Genomic DNA, 15,622 nt, shown 5'->3' on the forward strand with positions numbered 1-15,622 from the left:
TAGCACACTACGACTTTTATGTTGTGTCCTGCTCAGGTTCCATCGTGCTCAAGGAAACGGGAGAGTGCTTATAATTTAGTTAGCCTACGTTTGTCTAGAAGTGTGCCCATTAATTTACTGCTCACTGCAGCATTTGTTGTAAAACTGGCACTCCTTCCTCTGAAATGTGCTCACATGGATAAAGTATCTACTTACAGAGCAGACATGGTTTGGCACACCACTAGGGGAATCGGTGAATATTATAACGCTATTTTCTCTACCTGATTTGGCACTTTTAAGTTCTACCATTCACGTCCTAGACAGTCCTTTAAAAACATTCCACAGTATCTGGAAAATACCGTTACAATTTGTTTTGAAATTGTTATTTCAATACCCCCAAGGCTATAGTACTGTAGTTAAGGCCCATGTTTGGGTGTGTGTGTATGATCAGTGTGTTGATATGGGGTGTGGCGTTGGCAAGGGGAGCTTCGTGGTAGACAAGGTGTGTCCAGAGCAGGGCATGTGTGTATTGCTGGGGCTGCTGATGTCTACGTGATTGTTCACGTGGTAGGGTGGGGCTCTGTGTGTGCTTGTGTGTCACAGCGTTCAGGTGCTGAGCAAACGTGATTCAGTTCCTCACCCCTGTAGCGCAGCTTCGGTGAAAGGTGTGTCTGCTCACTTCAGTGAAATCACTGCCCCGCGGCATTACATTTTCCTCCTAGCTGAAATACATTCAGGGGCCTTTAGGACTGCTTGACTGTCTGGCTGTCTTCTGTCCAATACAGGGTGTGACAGTAAAAAAATATTGAAAAACCTCAGCTATGCCTGCACTAAAAATGCTGAGAACCACAGCAACACATAGCCTTCAGTAGTTATTCTGAATAAGTCTGTTATCTGTCTGGTTAGGAAATGATTCAGTGATGTGAGAATCAAGGTGTATAATTTGACCGGATTTGGCCCCAGTTGAGCAAATAGTGATAAAAGTTCCAGGCTCCAAATGAAGCTCCATGTATATTATACCAACCTTGCCAGGTCTTCATAGGGCTCAACATAGCGCCTCTTGATACTATAGCACTACAGTTCCTCATATCTTTGTACAGTAGGCATTGTTTGCTCTCCTATCATGTCCTGCTTAAACTTGAATGTTTTCTCAAGGTGTTCACATTTGTTCCAAAGTAAGTCCTGTCCCTGCATTAATTCCATCAAGTATGCCCTGCTGTGAAAAAAGATGTTGACTGATATCTGCTTTTAACATCTCTGGATATTTGTACAGATTACAGGCTAAAAATTATCAGTGAGTTTATCTCAAAACGTTAAATTGAGACATTTTTCTTCTTTGTTGTGTAACTTTAATGAGGCAACTAGCAATAGGCCTACAATGCATCACTGTCAAATTATAGTCTAATCTAATTCAAATGTACAGCTAACACAGAAAAGATCATTTTATTTTTACCCCATGTAGACCAGGATTAATCTAATTAACTTTGTCAACCAAATGTCCCCGTTATTATTTTGGGGGAAAGTTGTTATGAACCGATAGCGTGACAATAAAACAGTGTTCGTTATTGTGTGTAACAGAGGGTCGTTGACGAGTATGATATGAAACATTTCCTGTTGGTCACGTACATGCTGATTCACGGATGAGTAAAAGCCTCAGCTGGGACTTGGCGCGTGGCGTGTCGGTACATGTCTAGAGAAAGGTGTTATAAGCGCGCATCAGGGACGCACCCAGCAGAATCAGGTGTCCGTTGAATTGGAAGCGGACAAACCATTGAGTTTAGTTTTGAGATTTTTTTGAGTATTTATTTGATATAGTAACTGTAACTGGTATAGTTCTGGAATATGAGGAGTGTTGGGATATTTCTCTGCATGGTATTCATCTCCTTCCCTGTCCATGGAACGTATCGACACGGCAAAAGTGAGTACAAAGTTAATGGAAAAGTCATGTGTGGAGATGTTGTGATGCTGATAAAAAGAACACCTTGGTTTTAGGGTGATACGCATGCTAGTTGAATGGAAACCATTTGTGCACTAAATCTCAAGGATGACAACGCATTTTTGCAGGTGGCTAAGATTATGAAATGGCCTGCATGGATTTGTGTTGTAAGCAAAACAAGTATAATATATATATATTTTCCATTGGCATGGAAATAGGCAAGTATATTTTTAGGGACCTCATCTCTTTAGAATTATAAGGTTCTATCTGACATTTTTGTCAAAATTAAGTTACTGACATATCTTATTCTGAGACAACTTCATAAGGTGAGGTGAGATGTTTCTTGAAGTTGCATTTTTGGACATGCTTGTTCCACTTATCAATACAACTCTACAGAATTCTAAAACTTTGAAGCTCAATATCTCAGAACTACTTAGAATGCAGATAGAACCTTACAATTCCAAGGGGACGCTTAGTCTTCTGTTATACTTTGAATGTTGTAGATATTATTGTACAGTGTAGGAAAAAAGCAATCTGAGAAAAAAACTATGAATAAGTGTGTGTGTGTGTGTGTGTGTGTGTGTCCAAACTTTTGACTGGTACTGTATCAGTTCTGGGTCAGGCGATTTTGTGTCTAAAAAAAAGAAGAAGAAATGAACAGGCCTTCAGTTAGGCCTATTATGATTTAATACACAGTGTGTCTCTATACAGAGTTTAAAATCATGCTTCTACATTTACTCAATTGTCCTGATTGTCATGTTCATTTTCTCCCCCAACATATTACATTGACTTCAGGCCAGATCCATCTTTTCTCGTTTTGTTAACCCATCTGCAGACATCCCAACCTGCAAAAAGCCATTTCAGGGAGGTACCCCCCAAAAAAAAAAAAAAATATATACATATATATATATAAAAAATTACTTTAGCCTTCTTATATACTGAAATAGTGATGAATATCCTATGTTTGTTAATTACTTGTCTCTACTCAGCACACCAAATAAGGAAGGCCTATAGTTAGAAATTGTGATAATAAAGTAGATTTTGGTAGTTTGGTCTTTATGTAGCCTTGGCAAATAGTCATCTAGTAGGCTAGTCCTGAATAATATGCACATGAAATGACACTTGTTAAACTCACCTCAACATGTCTTTAGCAATCATTTAACCCGCCATGACAATGCTAAAGTCACTGTAGTCTGATGTGAAATGGGTCTTAAATGTTCCTATTTGGGAGGCACTCTTCCTCTGCCATGACGCTCCTGCTTCTACTGAACTGAACTGAAACAGGCCAATCAGGATGCTCTCTGGCACACACACACTACCTCTCTCTCTCTCTCCATCCCTGTCGTGTGCGCGCACAATTTGAAGTTTCGGTCTTGTGTGCGTGCTCTTGATCGCTCGCTCTAGATTCCGGGAGATTTTATCTAATTTGCGGGGGTCATGGAGCCGTTATCAATATGCGGGAGACTCCCGGAACTTCCGGGAGACTTGGGATGTGTACATTTAGTTTTACAATTATTAGACCTGAGGGTAAGGGAGGGTTTGACTCGTAGGCGTGTTATGGGAGGGCAGGCCCAAGCCCAAGCCCCTGCTTGTAGGATGTTGTTGTCACCTTTGTGGGTAAAATGAGCGTGTCTGATCCAAGCACATGGAGGCTTTTTGGGTGGTGCAGACTTTGTATCACCTTTTATCATTAAACTGACTCCATAGTTTTCCTTACCTGTGGGGACCTGTTCAGACCGCAGGGACATTGTCATATTGTTACACAACAGGAGAGTAAGGTAAAAAGACATTGAAAGACAGATTCAAAAAGATTGTTTCTGAATGAGGACTCAGCTGTGGATGAGATCTTGCTGTGGAGGGAACTAGCCCATCTCTCGGGCATTCAGTGGTAGCTTTGATACTGACAGACTGTGGGCATTCGCTGGTAGACTTGTTAGAAATGGGCATGATTTTGTGTTGCAGTAAGCCTGCATGTGTTTCTCAAGAGATTGCTTAGAAACCACCATGCATGGCTGACAAAGTACTTTGTCAGGAAAGTTTATCATAGACATAAATCTCACCACATTGGTCTAAATGGGTGTGGTGTAAGAAGACTTGTGGCAGATGCAAGTAAATATTATTGTTGAATGTCAAGGGTAGTGAGTTCTTCCCAGGATCCTATTGTCTCCTTTGAGGTTTTCGGGACTCTTGCCTACAGGGATGTTTTATTCCTAGCCCAGAAAGCGTCTACCAACATCTTACTGGAGGCAGTCAGTATATCATTACACACCAAGTGGTGTTTGAATATTTCCTAACACTGGAGTTTTTGTCTGAGACATCTCATAATCTGATGATGTGCAGGCTATTGCTCTCTGCTGACGAGTAGCATCTTTTCTTATTTCAACCACAGATAGCTGCCAGTGCAATGGGAAGGCGCTGTACTGTGTCATGGATGCCGGGGGGCTGCGCTGTGTGAAGTGCACAGGGAACACCGAGGGGCGGCACTGTGAGAGCTGCAAGGAGGGCTTCTACCACCAGGCGGCAGGCAAGAGCTGCATCTCCTGCAACTGCAGCCCTACAGGTGAGGATGCATTGGAATAATGCTGGAGGATCTCTCCTTATTTATTGCATATATATGAAATCTTTCCCAATTTCACTCTCCTTAATGTGTTAACATTTAGACTAATGATTCTGTGTGAGCCTTTTTGAAGAGCAGTCCCAGTCCTTAAAAGAATGTGTTTCTTTTCACAGGTTCACTGGGTCCACGGTGTGACAGCGAGGGCCGCTGTAGCTGCAAAGCGGGCTTTACGGGGGAGAAGTGTGACCGCACGCCTCTCAAGTAAGTGTGAGAGCCAAAAGCATGATCTGTTAGTCTGTGCTATAATCTGTATGATGTAATTAAACTTCTTCACTAGTCCAGTTTTGTAGAATGATTTGGGAGAGTCTGACATAGTTTGGGTCTCTAGATCCCCACTGTTAATAAAGACCTTGCAGTTGTTCTAACTCATTCATTTGTTTTTTGCAGTTTAAAATGTAGGGGACAGACTAACAGTCAGGACTGCTTGCCTTGCTTCTGTAATGGACACTCAAGTGACTGTTCTAAAGCAGCTGGTTATTCTGTCCATAACATCACCTCATCATTTCAAAAAGGTAAAAAATAACTGCAGTGATGACTGTGTTAATGTATCTCTTCGTTTAATGAATTATGATTATTCAAAAGACTCCCTGATCCATTTAAGGTATAAAATGACAAATGATTCTAGTATCAATGTGATAAATAGAATTTGTGTGTCCATAGATGATGAGGGATGGCATGTCGCTACTGCCCAGGGTGTAACCCCACCGAGCGTTCATTTCCGCTGGTCACATACTCACGGAGACCTAGAGGCCATCTCCAAGGACATCTTGCCCATCTATTTCTATGCCCCATGTAAGTGCTCATTCCACTCGCTTAATGCCCAAGAAAGTAAATGGAGACATTTGCAGTTGTCTCTTCTACTTCTACAGGTGTCGGTCCTCCATTGTACGTGGCTATAAATGATTCAAATCCTGTCTTTATGTCCCTTATACAGCCTCATACCTGGGCAATCAGATCCTCAGCTATGGCCAGAACCTGTCTTTCTCCCTCCGCCTGGACAGAGGGACCCGCCGTCCCTCCGTGTCCGATGTGGTGCTGCAGGGGGCGGGACTTCAAGTGTCTGCCTCTCTGGGTGATCTGAGGACGGTGGTGGCCTGTGCCAAAAAAATCTCCTACACTTTCAGGTAGGGAAAGTTACAGCAACTCAGCCAATAAAGAATAAAGAACTGTCTACATGCAGTATCAACTGCATCATATCTTTTATATCATATCACTAGTCCCACATAGACAATTAACTTAACTACAGACAGGTGTTAGCAGCAAGCCTCTCCCTACTGAATCTGCAAGCAATAACAGATTATGTAGACAGCCACAGTATTGTGGTTACATTAATTAAACCATTTCTGCTTTGTCTGCATTAACCGCTAAGATGACTAATGGGCGTTTCTCTATGATTACAGACTGGATGAGAAGCCTGGCAGCAAATGGCAGCCTGAACTGTCATCCCTCCAGTTCCAGAAACTCTTGAGCAACTTAACTGCCATCATGATCAGGGGGACGTTTGGGGAAAATGGTGCGTGCTTCTTATATGTTAAATAGAAAATTAAACAATTCCCTTTTGAAGTTGTCTCTGAAAGTCTTATTTTCTCCTCTCCCAAAGGACGTGGTTATTTGGACAATGTGAGCCTTGTGTCTGCTCGTAAGGGCACTGGCACCCCCGCAGACTGGGTTGAGAAGTGCAGCTGCCCCACAGGGTATGAAGGCCAATTCTGTGAGCGCTGTGCCCCAGGGTACAAGAGACATTCCTCTGACAGCAGCCCACTCGGCTCTTGTGTGCCCTGTGCCTGCCAGGCAGGAACCTGCGACCCAGAGACTGGTGAGTGGTCAAAAAATGAACTCTCACCCACTGATCAAAAAACACACACAGTGACAGAGAAAAGATACATGCGCTGTACTTCACTCTCTGATCTCCAACCTGTGTTTCCCAACAGGAGAGTGTTACTCATCTGATGACGATTCCCTTGGGCAGTCCTGCCCGACTGGCTCCTACAACAACCCACAGAGGCCCAATACCTGCCTACCATGCTCTTGTCCTGGTGGCAGCGGGTGCTCGGTGATGTCTGGGACACTGCAAGTGAAGTGTGACCGCTGCCCACTGGGGACCTCAGGTTAGTAACTCCAGAGAGAGGAGGAAGTGACTAGATCTCAGACAGACTACATGTTGATCTTATGTCATAACATCATGAAACCCAGATAATAATGATCTTTCGCATATAATATAAGTATATAATCTTAAGTGTGTTATATTACATTACATTACATTACATTACATTACATTTAGCAGACACTTCTTGACCAAAGTGACTTACATATGTCAGCTACAAGGGATCACATTGTCCTCAGAGCAACTTGGGGTTAAGTGCCTTGCTCAAGGGCACAACGGTGGAAGCCGGGAATTGAACCAACAACTTTCCGGCTACTACACGCTAGCCCTTTATCACTACACTACCACCGCCCTATAAATTAACGGGAGATCGCTTGACAGCGGCGGCCACGTCATCAAGCAGGATTCGAATCGGCGATGCTGGCACAATTCTTCATGTGCTCCGCACAGCGACGTCCTCTCCATAGGGCTACGGAAGCGCTTAAATATAGTAAATGTATGATGTCATTCTTCTCTCCCAACCAGGTTCTCGTTGCCATGTCTGTGCTAATGGTTTTTATGGTGATCCCCTTGGCGAGAGAGGCATTGTGAGACCATGCCAGCCCTGCCAGTGTAATGGCCACGTGGACCTCCGCTTGGTGGGGAGCTGTCACAGCACCACAGGGGAGTGTTTGAGGTGCCAGAACAAAACCAGCGGCCCCTCCTGCGAAAACTGCCTGCCAGGCTTCTACCACAGCAACCCCAGAGATGCGTGCAAAGGTGTGAAGTTGGGACATATTGTTAATAAAGTAGCACTTAAAGAAACAGTGCGTTGTTTGAGTTGTGAAAGGGTTTAAAATGTATGCTTCTTAATCCATTGTAATGACATGCAGTATATCTAAGGGATAACAGCTGACTGTTGTCCCTTTATGTTCTGTGCATGTTGATGCGTTTGGCGATAGATTGGCAATTGACGATAGTTTCGTTGTTGACAAAGTTTATGTGAAAAATTTAGATTACCCAGACATCCAAACGAATAGCAGTAAAATGAGTAGTGTGTAGTGCACAATAATGTTGGGGAATTCTGTTTATGTAACATATTCACAAACATCATCATTGTAAGTCCAGAAACATTTTCATTAATTGTCAACGCCATAAGGCGACTCACCACACATCAGAAGCCTGCGCTAAGACTTTGTGTCGTCTTGTCCTCTCCTGTAGCCTGTGCCTGTGATCCCATGGGCTCCTTTGCTCAGGACTGCAGCGATGCCGGCCAGTGTGACTGCAGGCCCGGTTATGAAGGCCTCAGGTGCCATCAATCCTCATGCCCATCCTGCTTTGACCCGCTCAAGAGCAAGGTAAGGCAGCAACACTTTGACACCGATGTTTATGTTTTATTTCACTTGTAGAAGAGGTACTACCCAGAGACAACCCCAGTGATGTATCCCCAGCTTATTTTGTTTTAGCAACATATTTTTGACATAGCTACAGTATATGAAGATGTAAAAATGAGAGATGTGACAGTGTTTTTGGACCAAGAATGACAGACACTGTATGTCATGTGACCAAAGTGATAACAAGACCCATCCACTCTCAACAAATAAATAAATCACCTAGTGCTGTTCTCATGCATGGTTGTAATCCATTCTAGGGTAGTGACCTTGCTTGGTTGTGTAATAGGGCACAGCCAGAGCCAGATGCAACAGCAATGATGTTTGCTATGCTGGACTCAATTGCCATGGGAGATTAGTTGACCCCATCACAAGCGTCCTAGCCGATTGCCGTTAACGTGACGTTAGTGTGTCACCTAAAATCTGAAAAGCCTCTTGGCATTAAGCCACAGCAACAGTCAAAGTTTTAATCCACTAGTGGGATCAGCCTAATTGCACTCCACAGACCGTTTCCTCACACCTACAGAGGTATGCATCTGGGACTGTGTGATTTCCCCCCGTAATCACTGACGTTAAGCTGTCAGAACGAGCCGTGCCGATGTGAACACCCAACGCTGTGCGTGTGTTCAGCCTAGCGGAGCAGGGAGGTTCCAGCAGCTGCTTCTGCTGCTAGACTGTGTGCTGTGTCCTCTTGACATTAGGGCAGGGGCTGCGCTAAATATCGCTATGTGGATAGGATTAATCTGGACGCTGGGCCAGGTGTCCCAGCACAGGCCTCGCCTTAATCCCTAATGGACCTCTCTTATACTGCTGCAAAGCCATCACAGTTACCACATTCAACATCATAGTTATAAACTGTGATGTTTGTGTGCCGGCTATCTCTGTGCAGTATAACATCTTTTTTTATATTTAAGTTTAATGTAGCGATGAATGACAACCTTGATATCTCCATCTGTTTTTTGTGGTTAATGGTGTTTTCCCCTGTTTCACAGATAGATAACTATGCTGGTAAAGTCCGTGAGATTGAGGCCCTGTTCAATGAGATTGCAAGCGGCAAGGTGCCTGTGAATGATGCTCAGATGGAGAGAAGCGTCCGTGCATTAGAGGACGTGGTGGCAGACATGCAGAGGAAAGCAGAGAAACTCTCAGGTACAGCACACACACACACACACACACACACACACACACACACACACACACATCGCTGTTTGTAATCATGCCTGAAATGTCTTTATCTCCATTTTTTAGAGATGGAGAGGAGTCTTGAGGTGAGGCTAAATAAAGTCAGTGGGACCCAGCTGGGAGAGGACAGAGATATTCAGTCTTTGGCTGAAACCATGGACAACATCAAACTACAGGAGCAGCAGTACAAGAGACAAGTTTCTGCCATTCAGCAACTAGTTCAGAGTGCAAAGCTAAAACTACAGCAAGCCAAACAGGAGCTTAGGCAAGCAGTAAGTCACAGCATCATAATGATCTATAATGGCATTTTGCCTTACATTTCACCCTTTTATTGTTTGTAGTTGCTTATAATGTTGTCAAAATATTTATCTGCTTTCTGTATATTCCAAAATATGTTTATAAGTAAATAAGTGAGATCATTGTCTCCTCTCCCCTTATTAGGAGTTCCCCTCAGGTGATGCTGCTGTGGGTTCAGACTCTTTGACTGGATTAGTCCAGAAGGCCACTACGCTGGCAGAGAAGTGAGTCAACATAGCTTTACTATACTACACTATACTACACTATACTATACTATACTATACTATACTACACTATACTATACTATACTATACTATACTATACTATACTATACTAAGAAGAAAAAACATATTATCTTTGTTGTTTTCAACAGGCACCAGGGGAGAGCAGATTTCATTGAAAAGACTGCCAACAGTGCCCTGTCTGATGCAGAGAAAGCCTTGAACCTGATGCGAACCGCTATGACAGGAGAGAACAAAGTGAAGGAACAGATTGTCAACCTCAAGGCTCTGTAAGTCTGTCTTTCTTAATTATGGTAATTAAATGTCATAGTGACACAGTGGCTTGTTAGTACACAATTGGAGAGTTTAACTTTTGCTATTATGAATGATATATGCCATCAGATCATTAATACTGTGATTCTTTGATTCTAACTATGCTAAAAACTATCAGCACTCTAAAGCAAAAAGAGAGGATTTTTTAACAAATGGGAGAAGTGTACCCTAGGCTAACAGTTCTTTTCCTTTGTAAGATATGAGAAGAAGGGCTCTGAGGTGAAGGCTATGCAGAACGAGGCGTCCGGCCTGATTACTACGGCGACAGGGGAGAGCGACATTGCAGCCAACACTCTGAAGCAGATCTCCTCTCTGGTGCTCCCACAGCCTCCCACGGTACGCGCCTCTGGTCACACACACTCGCCTGTGTCATGGCTAACACAGATCAGTACATAACAGCACTGAGGATTAGGGAGAATTAAACTCCACAGCAGCATGTACAGCTGGGTTTGTGGCTCCTTAATGCTGTCAAAGTAGTATCTGTTTGGGGGTTCTTTTTTGAAGCACTGTTTTGGGTGTTTTAAATCAATGAAGTTCTAAAATTACAAAAGAAATTAAATGATGAAGTTGGGAATGATTCAAGGACATGAGTCAGCAAGTGTATGTGGGGATGAAACAGCATCTCATTAATGGTCCCAGTAACAGACTGAGCAATCTGGGACAGGTCTCCATGGAGTCCTGTGTGTGTGTGTGTGTGTGTGTGTGTGGGTGTGTGGGTGTTTGTGTTTGTGTGAGCCAACCTGTTATTTGTTTGTATCTCCTGATTGATTTCTTGTAGTCTTCTCATTTTGTTCTTCCTCTTTTACAGGAGGACATGGCTACGCTGGTAGGCAGTCTAAACAGCCTGAAGAAGTGGATGGAGGGGAACCTGACCGCATACCAGGAGCTGCAGAAGGATGTTGACGCTGACCAGAGCGAAGCTGAGAGCCTCTTGGCCCAGGCCAAGGCCGCCCAGCAGGTATATAAACTCAACTTCAGCATACTAAAGCAAAAAGTGTTGATTTTGTGACGGTGTCGGTCACTGGCAGGGGTGGGAAACATGGCTTTGTGGGAAAGTCCTACCATATATTTGTTACACCCATTCACTAAACAGGGAGATTCTAAGTAGCACAACTGGCAAGATTACTTAATTAGTGAAATCACCTGTTTTGAGGGGATAGATAGAAACAACATAGTAGGACATTAATTTCTGAAGCCAGGGTTTCCCACCTCTGGTTCCATGGGATGTGTGGGATATGTTTTTATTTCTATTGGCCAGACACAAGACAGCAAGTCAAGTGTTGTTTCCACTCTGACACTGTTTCTATGTTCCCCTGCAGAAATATGACAAGTTGCTTGGGAGGGCAGATGCTGCCAAAGCTGTGGCCGACCTGGCTCTGAAAGGCATCAACGACAACATGAGTGGAGTGGAGGACGCCCTGGAGACGCTACGAGGTAAGTCATTTATGCTCCCAATCGCTCTCTACATTGTGAGTTATGAAGTCCATGAAACCTAGTCATGTTTAGAGGTATTAACAGAACATATTCTTTCTTATTCAGAAATCCAGGGTAATAATTTGTATTACAGGGTCCTTGTTATGTTGTAATTACACCTTTAATTACATTGTAATAGACTAATTACCATTGTGATTTAATGCCCTGATTTCCTGTGCAAGTATCTTAACTCTACAACTGTTTACCTTACCCATATATATGTGTGTGTATAGGTGCCAGTCTGTCATTTAAGTTTTTATGTTTGTATTTTTAGGCTTTGATGACAAAATCAGTGAGAACAAAGCACTGGCAGAGGACGCCATCTCTAAGCTGCCTGGTATCAATGGCACCATCAGAAACGCAGTTACCACTAATGCCCAGACAATGTCAGTCCTGGACAGTGTGGACACACCGTACAATGGAGCCTTGGGTACCATCAGCACACTGGGGGAAATAGTGACCCGTCTGGAGGTATGGAGAAACAGACTGGGATCTGTGCACATTAACACACTCCAGTTCATATGCAAATATGCAGCTTGTGCCGGGGTCACGCTGAGACAGGAAGTAATGGCCACCAGGCCTCAATGAACTTAGTGTGTAGAGTCAGCCAGGCCAGAGAACAGTGTTTCATATCAGGAATAACTTTTCCATTTGGGGAATGCACTTATTTAAATGGAAACTGACTTCTCTTTCTGCCCATTGCCCATTAAGTCCATTGTCTGAAACAGAGCTGTAGCAAATTTAGAGGAAGGAATTTCCTTGGCTGTTGGTGGGGTGGTTGATGACAAGTCAGAGTCACAGTCAGAGCTAAATGTGTTGATCTGTGGATGTGCGGCTCTCTGCAGGGAATGCCTGATGTGGTCACTCTGTCCACGGAGCTGGAGAGGAACGCTGGTGTCCTCAGAGGGGATGTGGATGGCCTTCAGGACCGGGCGGACGATGTGCTGAACGCAATCAAAGAGGAGACAAAAATAGCAGAGGCCCAGAAGGACACAGTACTACAGGTGAGCATCTCTCTCTCTCTCTGGACACAGTACTACAGGTGAGCATCTCTCTCTCTCTCTCTCTTCTCTCTCTCTCTCTCTCTTTATTTCCCTCTCTCTCTCTCTCTCTCTCTCTCTCTTTATTTCCCTCTCTCTCTCTCTCTCTCTCTCTCTTTATTTCCCTCTCTCTCTCACACACATACACACACACACAAGTCAATGCATGTTAACATAACCACACCAACATTCTCTATTTTCTAAATTCCTTAGGTTGCAGAAGATGCCACAACTGCCTTAGGCAATGCAGAGGGCACCAGAACTGCTGTTGGGGAGACGCTCAAGACGGTCACTGACCTTCTAAATGCTTTTGGTAAGTGCAACTGTGCCTAAAACAGACCTGTGTGTGTACAAATAAGTGTAGGGCTCTACCACTGAAGGCAAACATGGCAAGGGTTTATAGAACATGCAATTAACTGCAATGTCTTAGAAGCTCTTTTTGCAAGTGAAAATGACACTTTCCTGTCGGGCTACACCAAATTACAAAAGGAGTTTGGCAAGTACATGACAAATGTACATTATAGACTGAATGATATGGAGAGAGTCAAGGAGCTCTACATATCAATTTGAAAAGAAATATCTTATCAGATAAAGACTAGAGAATGGAACTATGTAGCTGTGCACGATTAACCTCTCATCCTCTCATCCTCTTTCAGGCTCCACAAGTGGACCTGTGGATCTGAACAAGGTGAATGAGCTCCAGGCAGCCGTCAACACTGCTACCACCCGTGTGGCCGGGGAGCTTCTGCCCCGGCTGAAGGAGCTGGAGGACATTGATGCGCGGCAGAAGACCGCCCTCTCAAACTTGAGCGCAAACATTGACGCCATCATGGCCGACATCGAGAACCTGGAGGACATCCGTGCCAGGATCCCCAATGGCTGCTTCAATGCGCCGCCCATCGAGAGGCCCTGAGGATCGACAATCCCATTCTCGTTATGGAGAGGCTTTTGGGAATGTCCACCTGCTGCTTCAGCATGTTACAAACGCCTGGAGATGGCAGAATTATGCACTATATTTTCATTTTCTTTCATACACTTGTAATGTTTTTTTGTTTAACTTCTGTTGCTTCATCGTGAAAGTCTGTGGATGTGTAGTGTGTGTGTGTGTGTGTGTGTGTGTGTGTGTGTGTATGAGTGTGTGTTAAGTCTGAGCTCCAAATTCAGTGCCATGTCGTAGGAAGGCCGACTGTGAAGTTCTGTGAAATGTGCCTTATCTAAAATGACCATCTTCACCTAAAACCAAATCATTTTTAATCACTGTTGGGACAAACAGAACTCTCGTGTTGCCACTGTTGTTTCGCGAAACCACTCAGTATTTATTTTGCATATCATTAAAGTATGGACTTATGGGAGAAGATGCAATTCTTTCTGTTCTTTTTATTTACGCTTTTGAACATAGCAATTGAGTTTCTTCTTGGTGGTATTTACCCTACTGGTTCTGACACATTTTGAGACATACTACACAGGATAGGTGATAAATTCCTTGTGCTGTAAGGCAGGGACCCACAGTGGCTGATCAACAACCAAGCCTATTTCACATTACACAGCATGATGCGAAATTCAACATCAAGAATACAAATAAACATTAATAAAACATTAAAAAAGGTGGCTCAGTTATTGTTATGACAGCCTAAGCCCTAAGCCATGTCCACACCATTGAATTGGAGTTTGACACTGGCTAGGTGGTCATGATTGTCCATCCTCTTTAGGTCTTTAAGGATAATGATCCCGATTGATCTCCTTGTGTGAATTTGGTCACTTTGCCCTAATGGAAAGAGTCCTATAATTATAATTGTACTAAATTATTCTTATCACACATTGATAAATAGTTCATCTTGCTGTATCTATGCTGAGACTAGCTAAGAAAACAAAGACTTGCTAAACTGGCTGACAGATTTGGCCAAAGTAGCAAAGAGGAGGAGTCGTCCCCTTTGTCTTGATGGGTAGCATGGCAGTGAGGCAATATGGTGGTCTATGAGGTGCTGATGAGCAAAAGCCATGCTCTGAAGATTTTTATTATATTACCGCACACTTTATTGATCTTTTTCATACAGGTTGCTCGGAATGTTGATGCCATTTCATGTTTTCTTGTAAATGTGGGAAATGGGAATTCCCCCAACATGTACCTACAAATTTCATGCAAGTTTAAAAATATTACTGAATGTGTGTTGCATTGGTCATAGTTCTATGAAATTCAAGTATGCCATTTGCAGACTACTCTTTTCCACGTTTTCCACTCCTTACAACCCAACAAAGTTCCTCTGTGAAATAAAATTCATCTTACCCAAAACATTATCACCATACTGTAAGTCTACAGGAAAGGAAAAACTGACACTTGTTGGGGTCAAAGGCAAAGCAATGGGAGAACATGTTAACATTATTTTTTATTATTAAGGAAATCGTTTTCTATTATATGGATTTATACCCTGTTTCTTCTTTACATTCTTCTCTTTCTTAGAGTGTACTGTATTTACATCACTCTAGCATAGGTTGGAATTATTTTGTCATGTGTAGCATATTTATCACTATTTATCATTAACCTGCTATATCCTTCTAGCAGTACACAAACAGATGGATACAAATTGGTTGGGATAATCTGTCATTTTAAACTGTAACAGGCTAATCCTTGTGTCCAAGGGGGAACATGACACACTGAAAACCGTGCACTCTCAGTTTTGTTTTGTTCTCACTGCCTGCCTTGCTTTCCCCTCCCAGAAGATGAGCTCTCCCTCCTCTGGTGACAGCTGCCCCCCTTCAGTCTGTTTTAATCTTCGCTCTCAATCACAGACTTGTTTGAATGGCCCTGTCCTCCCCATCCTCCCTGGCCTGTCAGCTAGACAAGCTGCTCAGAACGAGGTTTTTTTTCACATGTTTGTATACGCGTCCTTGCAGCGTCCTCTCTGGGGATTCCATGCACTCGGAGTGGGTGGCTGTGACGATTCTGACCGGGATACACCAACCTGGACTTCTCGTCTAGTAGCTTTGTACTTCTGTAGTACACACAGCTGAGGAATGCCACAGATGACATGTTCATCTCATTACTAAGCATCTGAGAATTATCTGAGGATTT

The 15,622-nt window shown here is 43.4% G+C and overlaps 1 protein-coding gene across 1 annotated transcript; it reads left to right on the forward strand.

Annotated features, from left to right (window-relative positions):
* The first annotated feature begins 1,732 nt into the window (after window positions 1–1,732).
* On the forward strand, window positions 1,733–13,907 carry lamc2 (laminin, gamma 2). The gene is made up of 22 exons (XM_048258909.1): window positions 1,733–1,897; window positions 4,305–4,475; window positions 4,646–4,733; window positions 4,920–5,044; window positions 5,193–5,324; window positions 5,467–5,656; window positions 5,933–6,045; window positions 6,133–6,348; window positions 6,464–6,640; window positions 7,162–7,395; window positions 7,837–7,973; window positions 8,999–9,155; window positions 9,255–9,460; window positions 9,630–9,709; window positions 9,859–9,996; window positions 10,237–10,375; window positions 10,848–10,997; window positions 11,359–11,473; window positions 11,787–11,983; window positions 12,358–12,516; window positions 12,766–12,865; window positions 13,209–13,907. Exons 1-22 carry the CDS (start codon window positions 1,822–1,824, stop codon window positions 13,463–13,465), a joined length of 3,357 nt encoding a protein of 1,118 aa, XP_048114866.1. The 5' UTR covers window positions 1,733–1,821; the 3' UTR covers window positions 13,466–13,907.
* The last annotated feature ends 1,715 nt before the right edge of the window (window positions 13,908–15,622 follow it).

The sequence above is a fragment of the Alosa alosa genome, chromosome 1 (assembly GCF_017589495.1).
Source record: "Alosa alosa isolate M-15738 ecotype Scorff River chromosome 1, AALO_Geno_1.1, whole genome shotgun sequence".
Lineage (NCBI taxonomy): Eukaryota > Metazoa > Chordata > Actinopteri > Clupeiformes > Clupeidae > Alosa > Alosa alosa.

Bases quoted from the DNA above. Each gene is read 5' to 3' on its own strand.
- lamc2 (XM_048258909.1), top strand. From the start codon at position 1,822: ATGAGGAGTGTTGGGATATTTCTCTGCATGGTATTCATCTCCTTCCCT. The intron at 1,898-4,304 runs GTGAGTACAAAG...TTTCAACCACAG, and splicing joins AACGTATCGACACGGCAAAA to ATAGCTGCCAGTGCAATGGG. The intron at 10,376-10,847 runs GTACGCGCCTCT...CCTCTTTTACAG, and splicing joins TGCTCCCACAGCCTCCCACG to GAGGACATGGCTACGCTGGT.